Source organism: Ruditapes philippinarum, unplaced genomic scaffold, assembly GCF_026571515.1.
Source record: "Ruditapes philippinarum isolate M1 unplaced genomic scaffold, ASM2657151v2 ctg1706_1_1_1_1, whole genome shotgun sequence".
Taxonomy (NCBI): domain Eukaryota; kingdom Metazoa; phylum Mollusca; class Bivalvia; order Venerida; family Veneridae; genus Ruditapes; species Ruditapes philippinarum.
The window spans coordinates 82,453-96,868 of NW_026861320.1; the positions used below are offsets into that span (position 1 = coordinate 82,453).

General features: G+C 31.3%; 2 protein-coding genes across 3 annotated transcripts; one reads left to right on the forward strand and one right to left on the reverse strand.

The window, feature by feature from the left end:
- The first annotated feature begins 952 nt into the window (after positions 1-952).
- Positions 953-6,234, forward strand: LOC132715244 (uncharacterized). The gene is made up of 7 exons (XM_060698235.1): positions 953-971; positions 2,480-2,563; positions 3,173-3,259; positions 3,901-4,002; positions 4,544-4,657; positions 5,071-5,166; positions 5,670-6,234. Exons 1-7 carry the CDS (start codon positions 969-971, stop codon positions 5,730-5,732), a joined length of 549 nt encoding a protein of 182 aa, XP_060554218.1. The 5' UTR covers positions 953-968; the 3' UTR covers positions 5,733-6,234.
- A 3,071-nt stretch (positions 6,235-9,305) lies between these two features.
- On the reverse strand, positions 9,306-13,868 carry LOC132715245 (uncharacterized). 2 transcript variants are annotated; one of them, XM_060698237.1, is made up of 2 exons: positions 13,532-13,868; positions 9,306-11,509 (listed from the first exon to the last, which is right to left on the reverse strand). In XM_060698237.1, exon 2 carries the CDS (start codon positions 11,506-11,508, stop codon positions 9,397-9,399), a length of 2,112 nt encoding a protein of 703 aa, XP_060554220.1. In that variant the 5' UTR covers position 11,509; positions 13,532-13,868; the 3' UTR covers positions 9,306-9,396. The 2 variants fall into 2 exon arrangements, with proteins under 2 accessions (XP_060554220.1, XP_060554221.1); XM_060698238.1 differs by lacking the exon at positions 13,532-13,868 and adding an exon at positions 12,368-12,630.
- Between the last annotated feature and the right edge of the window lie 548 nt (positions 13,869-14,416).

Sequence of the window (14,416 nt, forward strand, 5' to 3'; positions counted from 1 at the left end):
AATGAATTCCAAACATGTTTATTTTATACATACAAAGAGACTGTGTAGCAATTATTGATATTTTTAAAAATACAATTTGGGCATAGTATATCTTTAAAAAGCCCGGTAAATCTGCTTTTTAATGAGCTAATATTTACTTGCTCTAATATATTGTAGTGTGTTTTACTACCTTGCTTTAAAGTTAAAACGCGTGTGTTGTTCTGTTAATTGTAAGAGTATAACTAACAGTGATTTTTAGAGTACCAGACAGTAACGTGGTTCTAAATTTAGAAAGTAAAAAATCACTTCAGCCTTCGTGTTTTTCATTTAAGCTGCTTATTTATCAACTAAAATATCAAATATTCATTTTTAGTTTCCCATTTTTTGTCATCCAATGGAAACGCTGCATTGTTAAATATTCCGAGTGTTAATTTTTATAGAAGAACAAAAGTCGATACTTTATGGAATTCCGTTCATAGTCAACTTCGTTTTTCAGAGTGCTTCATAGAACCGCTTAGTGACGTATTTAAGTGAATTATGAGGCCAAATAAAGCTTGACACTAAGTATCATGTTAGTATGTAGCTGTTCTACATAATTAGAAACATTATCCTGTCGCTATCGCTCCCATCGAAATTTCTAATTTCTGAAGAACAGCACGGATGAACAAAAACTCTTAAGCCGAATCTGGAATTGTTAGGTAATTTTGTTGTGTTAAATGGTTCCAACAGATTTTTCACACACTGAATTCTGTGACCAACCTATATATAGTCGAATAATTATCTCATGAATGTTCTAAATAACGTAATTTATTGTATGAAAACCATTGATGTTTTTCCCTCATTTTATGATGCTTGAATAGAAATTACCTTTTTACACTTGAAACCTCTCACATGTCAAGTCTCCTACTACATGTACTAAAATTACATCGTTACTTAAAGGAGTTATATGATTGCTTAATTTATTTGATTTACAGGAATATATTCAACAAATGGTTTGTATATAGTCATTACACAGAACAACGTGTTAATCAGATTAGATAATTCAAATATTGTTTGGAATTCAATGATATAATCAAGTTTCAAACCTTTTTATTTTTCTGTTTTTTTTTTAAATGAAATAAAATACGTTAGGATATGTAAAAATCAATGAATTGTTTACAATTAAGTACTGGATTACCAGTTAAGATTGTATTTCTGATTGGTTAAAATATTACAGCTGTGGATATGATTTTTAAGAATTCATTAAACTTCAAAGAAATACAATATGTCTTCCAAATGACATAAAACAGTAAAAAAATGAAATCAGAGTGATATCCTGGTTTGTAATGTTTCAATTATGGTAACATGCCAAGAAAACGTATGAAATTTGATTGTTCCGATTTAAAAGCCTTTGCTATAAACTGTTTCTTTGCTCAATTTCTACTTTATATGAAAAAGAAAAATCCCTTACTTTTATAATACAGATTTACATTACATGCTTTATATGACCGTGATCTTTTTCTGACACTGCAGTCATTACTTGAAATGAAAATAAGTAATCTTTATCTGTTGATAAACATTTTATTTCAAGTAAAGTATACATAGCTAGATATATTAATCTGTGCCGGTAAGCTTTCTTTAACCCACATTGTGACATGAACCAAATGTTTAGAGTAGCAACTGCATATGAATTAAAGGTGTCTGCGATCGGTCTTTATGTAAACGCGTGTACAAAAATGTTTTTCAGAATCATTTAATATTAAAAAAAGTTAGCTATCAAACCTTTTAGAATTTTTTTATATAAAATAGGTCTTCCTATAAGAGACCACAAGTGCTTATAATAGACAGATTTGTTTTCTTGATTCAATTATTGGATTATCACTGTATATTAGCTTATAGAATCCTCAAGTAGGCCTCAAACAAATTTGCATTTTAGTTGATCTTTGAATGGTCCACTTGCTAATTAATGCTTTCCTTTCATGATTTGATGGATCAATCATCATTGAACCAATAAAGTCTGTATCTTAGTCTTTGCAATCTTTAGAATATTTAATCTTTAGACAGGACTAACTTGATAATGTTTTCTCTAAAGAACCCGGTAATACCCCTGAAATGGCTCCAGAGCTTATACAGATTTATCTATTGTGACATAATGACCTAGCCAGCAACATGTTTTTCATATAGGGCAGTCTTTCGCAATCCTGTCTTTCTCTATTTTTTGATCATAATTTCATTAACGTGATTTGTACATAATTGACCATTGATTTGTTTTAGCATGGTTAAATATCAAATTGAATACAATGATGTTAAAATGTAAAGTTAGTTTCACTTTTACCCGTGAACTCACCAGTGACATTTAGATGGGCATACTGTCATCACTTAAAAAATACTTTATACGGACCATCATTTACATAAATAAGGTGTCATAAATAATAATAATAATAATAAAAAAAACAAAAAAAAAACAAAAAAAACTAGATACGAGATTTTTACTGTAAGAACGCATTGATATCATTTCCAGACTGGAGATTCTTTGGAACAGAAGCTAACCAAGGTTGCTAAAGAGCATCATGTTTCAACATGGATAGATGTTAACCAAACACAGGTACATTATATACGTTGACTTTCTTTCCAGATTTTTATACTTCACAAAACAGCAGGTGTCAAGTGCTGTGTGGCAGCAGTAAAAAGTTGCCCCGTACTTCACTTCAGTGTTGTTATATTTTTCTGGTCCTTCGGGATCATTGATGCCAGCACTATTAAGTGTTGAGAATTGAGTACCGCTCAAGCCGGTGCTGGGGGCGTGAGAGATGTTGCACTTATTCATTATCTCTCATGTACAGACTCAATCAAACCGAGTCTGCAATTCTCTTGTAATTTTGTTGTGATTAATGCTTCCGAGGGATCACTTTCTTTCCAGATTTCTAAACGCAAATAACTTTATTTAGATGAAATGATCAATCCAGTTTGATCAGTACAATTTCACTTTATTGCTAAGATTAATTTTATGAGTAGAGTGTTGTACTGCATTTCAGTCCTTTTGTCGTTCTGTTGTTTCAAATGCTACGGAAAAGTATTTTCTAGAAAGAAGCACGTATTTCACAAAATAGAAAATTTTGTCAAACTTTAAATTTTTGCTCAAATTAAATATTAAATAGACCGTATACTAAAAAAATTGACTAATGCTAATTAATATATCTTGCTTTTATTTCAGAACAATGCTATAGCCTTGTTTGAAGCCGCAGCAACTGGGGATGTTAAAAAAGTTTTTCAGTATAATAACGCTAATTACCAAGACAAGGTGAACCATTTTGTTATTGTCTATTTTCTTTAATGCATTTACATTTGTATATCATATGATTATTTGCTGTCATTTTCTGGGGATATATTATAATTTCTTTGATCTTCTTTCAATGTATTTTCTTTCACAAAATCACAAAATATTCTTACTTGGTAACAGGTAGAGAAAATAGAGTTTTTAGAAAGTCCAAAGAAGACCTTTAGAAAACAGTAATTCAATAAATTAAGGATAGAATAATTTAAGTATTGGAGTCACGTATTGTTTTGAATTTCAAATGTAAATTCAATGCATGCTGTGCTTATAAAATACTTTCATATTAAAGGAAAGCTAAGAAATAGGTACTCTTTACTACAAGACTAATCAAAACCTGAAATTTGAATAATTTTGCATTTCTCGTTTTTTAGTTCTATTAGCGTCATAAAATTTAACTTGTTAGAAATAAGAACATGGTAATAACTTTTTAATTATTCAGGAAAGCCATTAAGGCAGACCAACAAGATACATGTATGACAAAAATGTGTCCAAATATGCTTAAAAACACAAACAGAAAAAAACAGCTGTAAGAAATATAAACTTTAATCTGATGAAGTTTCAAAATTTTATTAATATATTATTGATGAATTGCTGATTTTTACTTTTAGAATGGGTTTACTGCTTTAACAAGAGCAATAGTATTCAACCAGTTTGATGCAGCTAGAGAACTTTGTACCAGAAGGCCTGCCTTGAGAAAAATAGGAGACAACGTAAGTCTACGCCTTATCAATGTTTTAATATTTATTAATAATATGATATAATTATTGTTAGGTTATGTATATTCGAAACAAAATCTCTTTCAAAGTTAAAGTTGCAGATGCAACCAAGACACAGCGATTTATACATGTCATAGCTGCAATTCATGCTGTGGAGTGATTCAGTTTAACCCTCAATTGTTTGCAAATAGTTTTCGAGGCATAGAAGGGCACGTGACTTGTTTTTGATTTTTTTGTACATAGATTAGCTCTTGATCTCTAAACCGGGTATGGTTGTTAAATTTATCAGGTATAAAGCATGACTGCTTGTGTTTTCCTTCTTCATGAATCATTTTTATCAAACATTAAAAAACAAATAAAGTACGATGTGCAAACGCATTCGTCTTAAAAACCGTTTTGGCAAACAAAAAATACAAGTATAAGATGTCAAATGTATTTTTTCAGCCGGAAGATAATCTGGATTATCTCTCCTTATACTTAAAAAATGTTGTTTTTTTACAAAAAAATCAAAGATGAGATGTTGTTTGTTTTTCAGTGCAATCGTTATCCACTACATTATGCCTATGCATTACCCAAGGAGCAAGGTGAACAGTTTATCAAAGTAATTTTAGAGAAAGATGCTAACGAGATTGAAAACAGGGTAGATAAAGTAAGGGATATTAAAAGCATTTCTGTATTTCATTGATCTATGGCCTAATATTACTTTTAAGAAAACACTTAATGATAACTCAATAGTCGACAACTTCCGAATCAGGCTTTGAAACAAATTATTTGAACGTCTCTGTACGTATGCCAAATCAGGTAGCCTGGAAGTTTGGCCGAAGTAGGACACTGACATACAATTCCAGATATAGAAGCAAATACCTTAATCTCACAACTGCTTAGATTACACAAAAATAAATCACAGCAACAAACACAAATCAAGAAATAACATTTATGTTTTCGTAATTAGATCAGAATTTATTTCAATTTTCAATTATTGATCAAGTTGTATATCTGATATAACTTTGAAAGTTAAAAAAAAAGAAATTGAACAACAGCAATTTTGTTTTATTTTTAAAGGATGGAAGGGTAGCAGCTGATTATGCAGAATTACGAGAAACAAAGGAGATAAAACAAATGTTGTACGATGCTAGAACACTTGACTTGTTTGGAAAGGTAATGCTATTTCTCATTTTATATCAGTCAACGTGGAAGTTAACAAAAACGAACTTTCATCAGTTTGTTTTACTGTTTGTAGATTTAGTTTAGTTTGCGTTCATTGAACGCCGCCTTTCCTTGTTGATCTTGTTTATCATATTTTAGATCGTTTTCGACTGCTTTTAAGTAAATAAGATATACATGTATGTATAGTGAATAAATTCCAAATAATTCATTAAAAACTTTTAAACAAGATAAGTATTATGATTATTGTACAGCTAGATAAGTTCGTTTATCCATTACATTAATCAATTATATTCATTAAATTCTTTTAGATAATCATGTGTATTCTCACTCATGAAGTCAGCGTTTCGTTTTTGCCGCTCCTCATTTGCCGATCCTTATTTGTCTTGCATATGTGTTTAGCAATTACTTGAATCCTTATTTTTGTTTTTCGTTATTTCACTGCACTGTTAATAGTTCCTTCTATGTTCTCTTTAAATGTTATGTATCATTTTCAGAGAGGACGACCATTAGGTCCGTGGCCAAAGGGTGCTGACCATATTCCTCCGACAGAACAATAAATGTTTAAACAAGAGTGATGACGGAGTTTGAGAAATGTTCAAAACATTTGTTTCACAATATTCTATAGATAAATCATAGTCAACGTTAAAAAATACAACTCGTGGTTCAGAAAAATACAAGAGTACACGAGTGAATATTACAAGGACTGAAAAATTGTATTTTTCAAACAAAGAAAACAAAGATTTTTTTCTATGTAATCTAATAGTAGGAACAGTTGTCTTCGGAAAAGCTTCGAAGGAATTTATATTTTTACTGTCAAGAGATGTCAGAAAATATTGAGAGATTATTTTACTTTATATATGTTTCATGTACAACAAAATACTTGTTATTTATGATGATGATATAAATTTCGAATGTTAGGATAGCAGATCTGTGATAGTATGTAACAGGGGGAATACATTCATCTTTACTTAAGCTCACATTGTGTTTTATTATAACTTGCTAAACACAACTATGTTATTTCTTGTTAAATGTATACACAATAAACGTATTTTTTACAACTTTTAGATTTCCTCCTATTAATCACCTCATATTAAGCTTTAATTGAAATACTAGCATTTGTAAATATGTTGAAAAAAAAACTCCAACTGGGACAGACTGCCTTTCCCGAACAGACATTTGGCCACCTTGGTTTTTTATGCCCCCGAAGGGAGGCATAATATAATCGCACCATCTGTCTGTCTGTCTGTCTGTCCGTATGTCTCTCCCACTTCATTTGTGTCCGGACTGTAACTTTGTCATACATTGAGGGATTTTGAAATAATTTGGCATAAATGACGACCACATCAAGACGATGTAACACGTCCCTACCGCAAAGGCAAGGTCACACTATCATTTTGAAGTTTCACATTATCACAATAAGAGTAAATTGGTACACCCATTCGTGTCCGGACTGTAACTTTGTCATGCATCGTATGATTTTAAAATAACTATGCATAAATGTCTACCACATTAAGACGATGTGTCTCGTTTAAGAATTACGTCTCTACCTCAAAGGTCAAGGTCACATTAACATTTTGAAATTTCACATTATCATAATTAGAATTAATAGGTACACACACTCGTGGCAGGGCTATAACTTTGTCATGCATCAAAGGATTTTAAAATAACTAGACATAAATGTCTACCACATTAAGGCGACATGTCGCGACAAAGATCCATGTCCCTACCTTCAAGGTCAAGGTCACACTTATAGTTTGAAAGTACTCATTCTCTCGAGAACATTTTGTTGAAGATACACATTCATGTCTGGACTGTAACTTTGTCATGCATGGAAGGATTTAAAAAAACTTGGCACAAATGTCTACCACATCAAGACAATGTGTTGCGGCTAAGGTTCATGTCCGTCTATCCGTGTGTCCCCACTTACACAACAATCATGTCCAGACTGTAACTATGTCATTCATTGAGGGATTTTGAAATAATTTGGCACAAATGTCTCATAACAGCATTTTGTCCCGTCTAGGAACCACGTCCCTTCTTCAAAGGTCAAGGTCACACTTATATTTTGAAGGTTCATGCTATCACAATTAAAGGTGACAGGTACAATAATACAAAGAACAATAGTCAGCAATTAGTTACTTTCATTCTTTTTTCTTTTTATAAAGCCTGCATGCTTAAAAAACAATTCCGGTGGCATTTGTCACTTGTTGGCCTTCTATATCCTTAAGGGTTTTAGTGTCTTTTACCAAATGTTTTGCGAACTTGATCCACCAAAAACATTATTGCGAGGTAAAGGGCACAAATATAGGGTATAAAGCACATTGTTTTAGTTCATCCATTCAGAGAGTGCATCTGGCCAGTGTCTGAATCAGCATGAAGTTGTCTTTAAAGGACATCGACTAAGTGTTAAGATTTCGATGAGGATATGCGCATTTAAAAGCTTCTATTGGGATCTGAATATTTCGTATTTTGCAATAAAGAAATAATACTAGAACAAAATGCTTATAGTTGATAATTAGATACATCATGAAAACAATCTCAAATTAGACTCAAAAATTAAACACAAATATTTTTCTTTTCAATTTAATTTATTTAGATTTCAAACATATAACATTATATGAACAAGAGCACCACAAAGACGGGAAATATATGTCTGAACAAACGTTTGTTTGAGTAGTCAAAAATATTTTTTATCAATTAGGGAAGAAAAACATTCATGAAACCTTATGTGCATGATTCACACAACTTCTAAAGAGGTCAAACAATCAATGCTACATGTCAAATATTTTAACTTTGTGCATTTTGGTTTCATACAACATAATGTTTTAAGCATACCAATATACGCGAAAATTATTTCGGGTGTATATAATATAATAAACTTTTACATGACACTTTTACGAAAATATAAAATATGATAGGAAACTTTGGCTGTTTTGTATCATTTTTGGTAAACATTTATTTTATATATCCAAGTAACTATACACTGTTTCTATGTTTGCAACAAAATGAAACAACTTTAATTAATAAAGCCACAAATATTCAATTTTAAATGTGTTTGGAAAAAAAAAAAAATAAATGTAAAATTTAATCTGCATATTGAATCTTCACTGGGACTTTGTTTTTCATATAAAAACTATTGAAACAATTATTTACCGAACTCGTTCATTTATCGTAACATCTCTGCTCAAGATAGGTAGTCGTTTTGAAACCCTATAACTGCTTAACAAATAGATTCGTTTTAGCTTATCTGATAACTGATATAAAATAACTATGATTTGATTATTCTCTTTGGCACGCTGACGTATTCAGTAAAACAAATATAAACAATTTCGTTTGTGATTAATATGTTTAGAGGGTAACGTTTGATAAGTTTTTTTTAAACTTATTTACACTATTATATATATGTACATGTATTGTTATAAGTAAGTGAATTTTATTTTGTTTAAATTTTCATCAAAAATATTTACATAATGCTTTCAATGACATAATTGTTGTGTAAACATGTTTTTGATATTTTAAGTTTCTTCTATTTCGACCTTTTCAACTTGGGTGGTTCCAGCATTCCTACATGAATACTGTCTAATCACCCTTATGATATGTTGCCTGCTTTTTAAATTGTCTTTTGACGTCTTATCTGTGATATGTAGGTTTCATAATCTCAGATCCCGTTTCAAAATTCCATTTTATTCAGTTCCGCCCACTGTTTTCTCGTTTAGGGCACAAGCATTTCTTTACTTTGGGACCATATGCCGCTTTTCATGGAATGACACTTACATGTACGTGTCACATTGAAGGTTCCATGATTACCGTCATATGAACACATCTGCGGATGTTTCTAATTTTCAAATTGTACCAGTTCGTGTTAAATGTTGAATTCTGCTTAAGCCGGTGCTAGGAGGCGTGGACGGTAATTTTCACTTTCCAGTACTGTCCATGAACAGGCTCAATCAAACCGAATCTGCAACATTTTCAATTTTGCCGTGTTGGGCTTTCTTTAGGGATTCTGTTTTTCTCTATTTTAATTCTTCTACAAGTCTGACAAATCATGCATAACTTTACACATCGTAAGCATGACACATTTTTCCTAGATCAAATAAACTAAATTATATATCTATACTATTCCATTTTCAAATATATGACAAGTTAAACCTTTCTGTAAAAAGAACATGTTTTCATATCGTCAGTTCGCACTCACAGAAACCTAGTGCTTCCATTTTCATTTTAACGCAAACCTGGACTCAACATGGAGCTCACTAGTCTACAGATATGAAACTTTGCAGCATTATTTCTGCCTCGTATTTGCAAAGATAACAGGTAACACTTTAAAGCAGCATCCATTCTGTTTTCTTGCTCCATACACTGACCTAGAAGATTAAGTGCTGTTTCTTTGTGTCCGAAATTTGGCTCCTCTGTAATGCATTTCGCAAGGTTGGAAATGGCTGCCTGTTTATCACGATGTCTTCTGAGATGAGAATATGTCTTATACTGTAGAAAGTATAAATACGGCAGAGAATCTACCACAGCCATATTCATCCATTCATCATATTCACCTCTATAAGGGATGTCTTGTTGCGGTGATCTGAACATTTCATGTTGGAGTTCCTTCGGACAACAGTTTATTTCGCATCGTAGAAACCTGACACATGACGCAGTTATACTCTGTAACAATGCATATTCATTATTTGCTTCATAACATAATTTATTGAATGCCTGTTTGGGTTTAGATTCTTTAAAATCGTAGCACTTACATATTGATACAACTACACGGAGATCATAATTTTCTTCAATGTTTTTCAAAATGATTTCTGCCCTCTCAATATCACCAGTACAATAGAAAATTGAGGCTAGTTTCAGTTTACCCGATGCTACATCAATGTTTAGACCTAACGTCATCAAAACGATAGACTCTCGGCATACACCACGTTTACTTTGTATGTTAATTGAAGCCAGTGCGGATCCTGAATGCATGCTTAGACATTTAACTATTGCACTACATGCTAATTTAGTTTGCCCTTGATTCATATCATGAGTTACTTTCATAAGGTATTTATATAATGTTTTCAATAGAAGTCTAATAGGATTGCTTTTATTCATGTTATTGAGCAAGACCATGACACAGTCATTGATTGTTTGAGCAGTATTGTTAACTAGTTGTCCTGACATCATACAAGACATGTATTCAGGAACAATCTCTACTAATCTCAAAAATGTGTTTTGAATTCTAAACCCAAGTTGGTCACATTCTATTTCAAGTAAAGCACTTCCGTTACTGCTTATAATGTAAGAGAGTCTATCTAGTATGATTTGTTTTGTTACTACAGTAAAACGTCTCGCCATTAAATTGTTCTCTGGGATGATAAAATGTGGGCAATAGTCATTTACAATACAATTGTAAAGTATTGTTAGACAGTAATTTAGACAAATCAGTAAGGTGTTTTCGTTCCAAGCATTGTTGACTGTACTTTTAATACTATGAAGTAAGACCGTTTTACACATAAAACTTGAAATGCTATCAGGGCATTGTGTGGTTATAAACGTTTTAAGAATCATTTTCATTAAGACAAAGCATCTGATTTGTGTTATATTGAGACTAAACATTAAATATCGCTCGGCAAGGGAAGTGGATATTCTCCATTCAAGTTCTTCATTAACACTGTATCTGCTTCCAACTCCTACAACGAAACACCCCATATCTTTACAATACTGTTTCATATCGTTTGTAGGCCACTGACCTTCAACTTGCTGATTCATCCATTGTCTAGCTTGCAATGGCCACTGTTGACAAAAAAATCCAAGGACAATGTCATCACCATAGAAGCCAGGTATTTCACCCAGTGATCGTGCTGGACCATGTCTAACACGCCTATCATCCGCCGCTGGATGAACTATTGAATTCTTTAATAATACTCTTCCTACTCTATCGCTATACCAGCTCTGATTACACACATTATCTTCTTGAAGTGGAGCATCCTTTCTTAGTATCTGTAATAAGCAATATCCTGGTGATACAGTATCATCCTGTATCATTAACAGGTTTTGTTTACCAGGTTCCCATTCACTCCAGTCTTGTATCACTTTGTACATGGGAAGTGTGAAAAGTAAATCTGTGTCAGAATTAAGTCCAACTGTTGTAGTGCCCTCTACTCTACTACCTAAGGAATACACATTGACATCTCCATGTGTTAATAATTGTTGTCCTATTGTTTTTAATGTTTCTTCAAACAGACGTAGTCGCCTTTGTTTTATTACCATTCTTTCGTTCACACCTATCTCATCAAGTACTTTAGACAGTCTGAGTGACACATTGCGAGTGTAATCAGGAATTTCCGACATCCTGTAAATATAATTAAAAATTATTATTTTCATCGTAAATACAAGTTACAATAACTAAAGAAAATGCATGTCTACAATTGACTTTGTAAATATAAAATCAAATTTTCTTCTGGAGATGTAATTTTCAGCACAACATGAATAATTAAACAGTAAATAAATTGTTATATTTTATGTTTGTTCTGTTCATTTTGTTATTTTATTATAGTCTGTTTTATGGAACCTTTAAAGAATCTTTCTATTGAGATATTTTCTTTACACAGATTAAAAGCATTTAACCAACTCTGACTTGAAATTGACACAATAATGGAATTAATTCCTATTTCATTTGTTCCTTAAATATAATATATGCTAAAAGAATAATGAAAGAATACTAATTTTAAAAAGAAAACAACATATATGGATTGTTGTTCAAAAGAAAAGATAAAAAAAATGTTATGTTATATCCTTCCGTTGATCCTCAATATAAAATTTATAACCCATTTACAATATACTTTATTGAATATAATTATACCCCCCAAAGACCTTACTCATAATTTAAAATGTTTAAAAAAAAAGAACATCAAGTGATCAATAAATAATGGTAAATAACTTGTATTATTTACATGATTAAGATCTTGTGTGTTTGGGAAGAATAAGAATATTCGAATAAAAGAAATTATCTTTTTATGATTTATGTATTTATTACACCTTCAATATTTTTTGTAGATAGTTTAAAAATTGAAATTTATAATGCTTAAACATCCAAGTAAAACAATTAATGCTATTTTTACACGACATGCAGAAGTAAAGTATTGGTCAATTTACCTACATTCAACTTAAAAATAAATATTGAAAACAGAAACTGACAAAACAAACATACCTTGGGAACTTCCCTATTTTCTTACAAGGTATTAAAAGAATCACTGATGAGAGATATTACAAGATTCTCATTATAGTCTCTAGTTAAATTTCTTAAAAATTAGATGTCGATCGTACCAAATCCCATCAATAAATCTAAATAAACAATTAAGTGCACATATTCTTTTATTAATTTTATTCTAAACAAGGAAGTTAATATTTCTTTGCCCTCATGTTTTGACAAACGATAATGTCTTTTTCGCATGAACTAGGTCAACGATTAAGTAAGTATACTGTGCTCCTCTTAGTTCACGGTACTTAACACTTTAAACAGTAAAGAACACAAACAATAAACTTACACTAAAAAATGTCATAAACTGTATCATTTAGTCATTTTTCTGCTATATGACACAAGGAAACAACAATAATTCAATCAAAATTAGTTTTACTTTGTCAGATGAAACCGTGTGTCGCCATTTAAAAAACAGTAATGTCATCAATTTACCTCGCGGTAATGGTGTTTTATTTCAGTTTTTCTCATGTTTCAGTTAAAATTTTTTTAAGTTATTTTGCATAATTTAAATTATTAAAAGTAATTTTACATTGTAACTCAAAATTTATTTTTTCAACAAACAAGACATTTAGAAAATGATGATTTGTTTCAGACGTATGCACAAATTTAATGGACTATTGTTGTTTTTTGCAGAAGTTTGTAAGATGTTGTTCAGTTTTTACGTAAAATCTATAGATTTAAATTATTTTGCACAGAAACTTTGTTGTTAAGGTGTTTGAATTAAATATGTCAATTCTGACCAATTATAACAATGGTCACATGAAAATATGCCATTACCGTGAGATAAATGATGACGCGGAATTAGTGATGTTGAGTATAAGCCATGTAAGTAAATAAGAAAAAATACAAAATTTACCAAATTAAATTAGTCAAGAACGAATTAACGAACAATTTAATTTGGAAAACGCTAACCTAACCAATTTGATGTTTAAAACAGCCGATGAACTAGCTTACTAGTTAAAGTAAATATGTTCTGATTCATGTGTAACTGAAATCTTAAACGTGTCTTTAACCTGCGGCAATCCTTTTGAGCTACTATATAGTGTCTCAATATTACTCAATAATGAAATAAAATATGTTTGAATATGAAAATCAATTAGTCGAAATAAATACCTGTTAAGTTAAGCAGCTTGAAAACTTGATCATAAATTGAAAAGGAAAACTAGGGGGAATTCCACCTTGTTGATAAAGCTACGCATTTGGCAATCGGAACACCTCGATTAATTTACGGAAAGGGCCGAAAATGTGTGATTTCTCTGCGCGAGGTTACTTCCCTTTATCATACGTACGTGAGCAAGAAATGGACCTAGAGACTTGCCAATTAGAATCGTTGTCTGAACTGTAATAGAACACAATAAATAGCAATTTGAAGACTGAATGTGCATTGCCATTGTAAATGCTTTATTTTAAGGTAAACAAGCATTTTCGTAATTTAACATGTACAGAAATACTCCATGACCCGATTTTAGACAACATAGTCGTTATTGCCCTAGAATACTGACCTGAGTTTCTTTACTAGAATAAGGTATATTTATCCGATCCAGACAAAAATATTTGGAAAAAAGGGAATCCCTCAGAAGCAAGGAAAACGACAATATCAAGTGGTTCAAATTTGAGACTAAGTAAATCAAACGTACGGTAGCTATGTAGCCACGTCTGTGGTTAAATAGCGTATAGGGCGGCTGGAAATTTGCCATATAACCTATACTGTATGATGTGATGCGTGATGTATATGGTAAACCCGATAAAAATGTAGTCCAAATTTCGTGTTCATACATATGGGCTGGATGCATAAAGGTTTTTGCCGATGACGGAAATCTCAGCGATGATAATAGCTTTTCGAAACAAATGTGCTAAAATTAGAATTATATAAACATTGATTTTTTATATCTTTTAGATTTTGTATTATAAAAGCAGATGCTGACTTCATTTATATAATTTTGGAAATCTTTTTTTTTTAACTTGTGAGAATAAAATAGTAAAACAGTTATTCAATTC

Coding starts and splice junctions, on each gene's coding strand:
- LOC132715244 (XM_060698235.1), top strand. Junction 2,564..3,172: donor TAGATGTTAACCAAACACAG/GTACATTATATA, acceptor CTTTTATTTCAG/AACAATGCTATAGCCTTGTT. Junction 4,003..4,543: donor TGAGAAAAATAGGAGACAAC/GTAAGTCTACGC, acceptor TTTGTTTTTCAG/TGCAATCGTTATCCACTACA.
- LOC132715245 (XM_060698237.1), bottom strand. CDS start 11,508: ATGTCGGAAATTCCTGATTACACTCGCAATGTGTCACTCAGACTGTCT.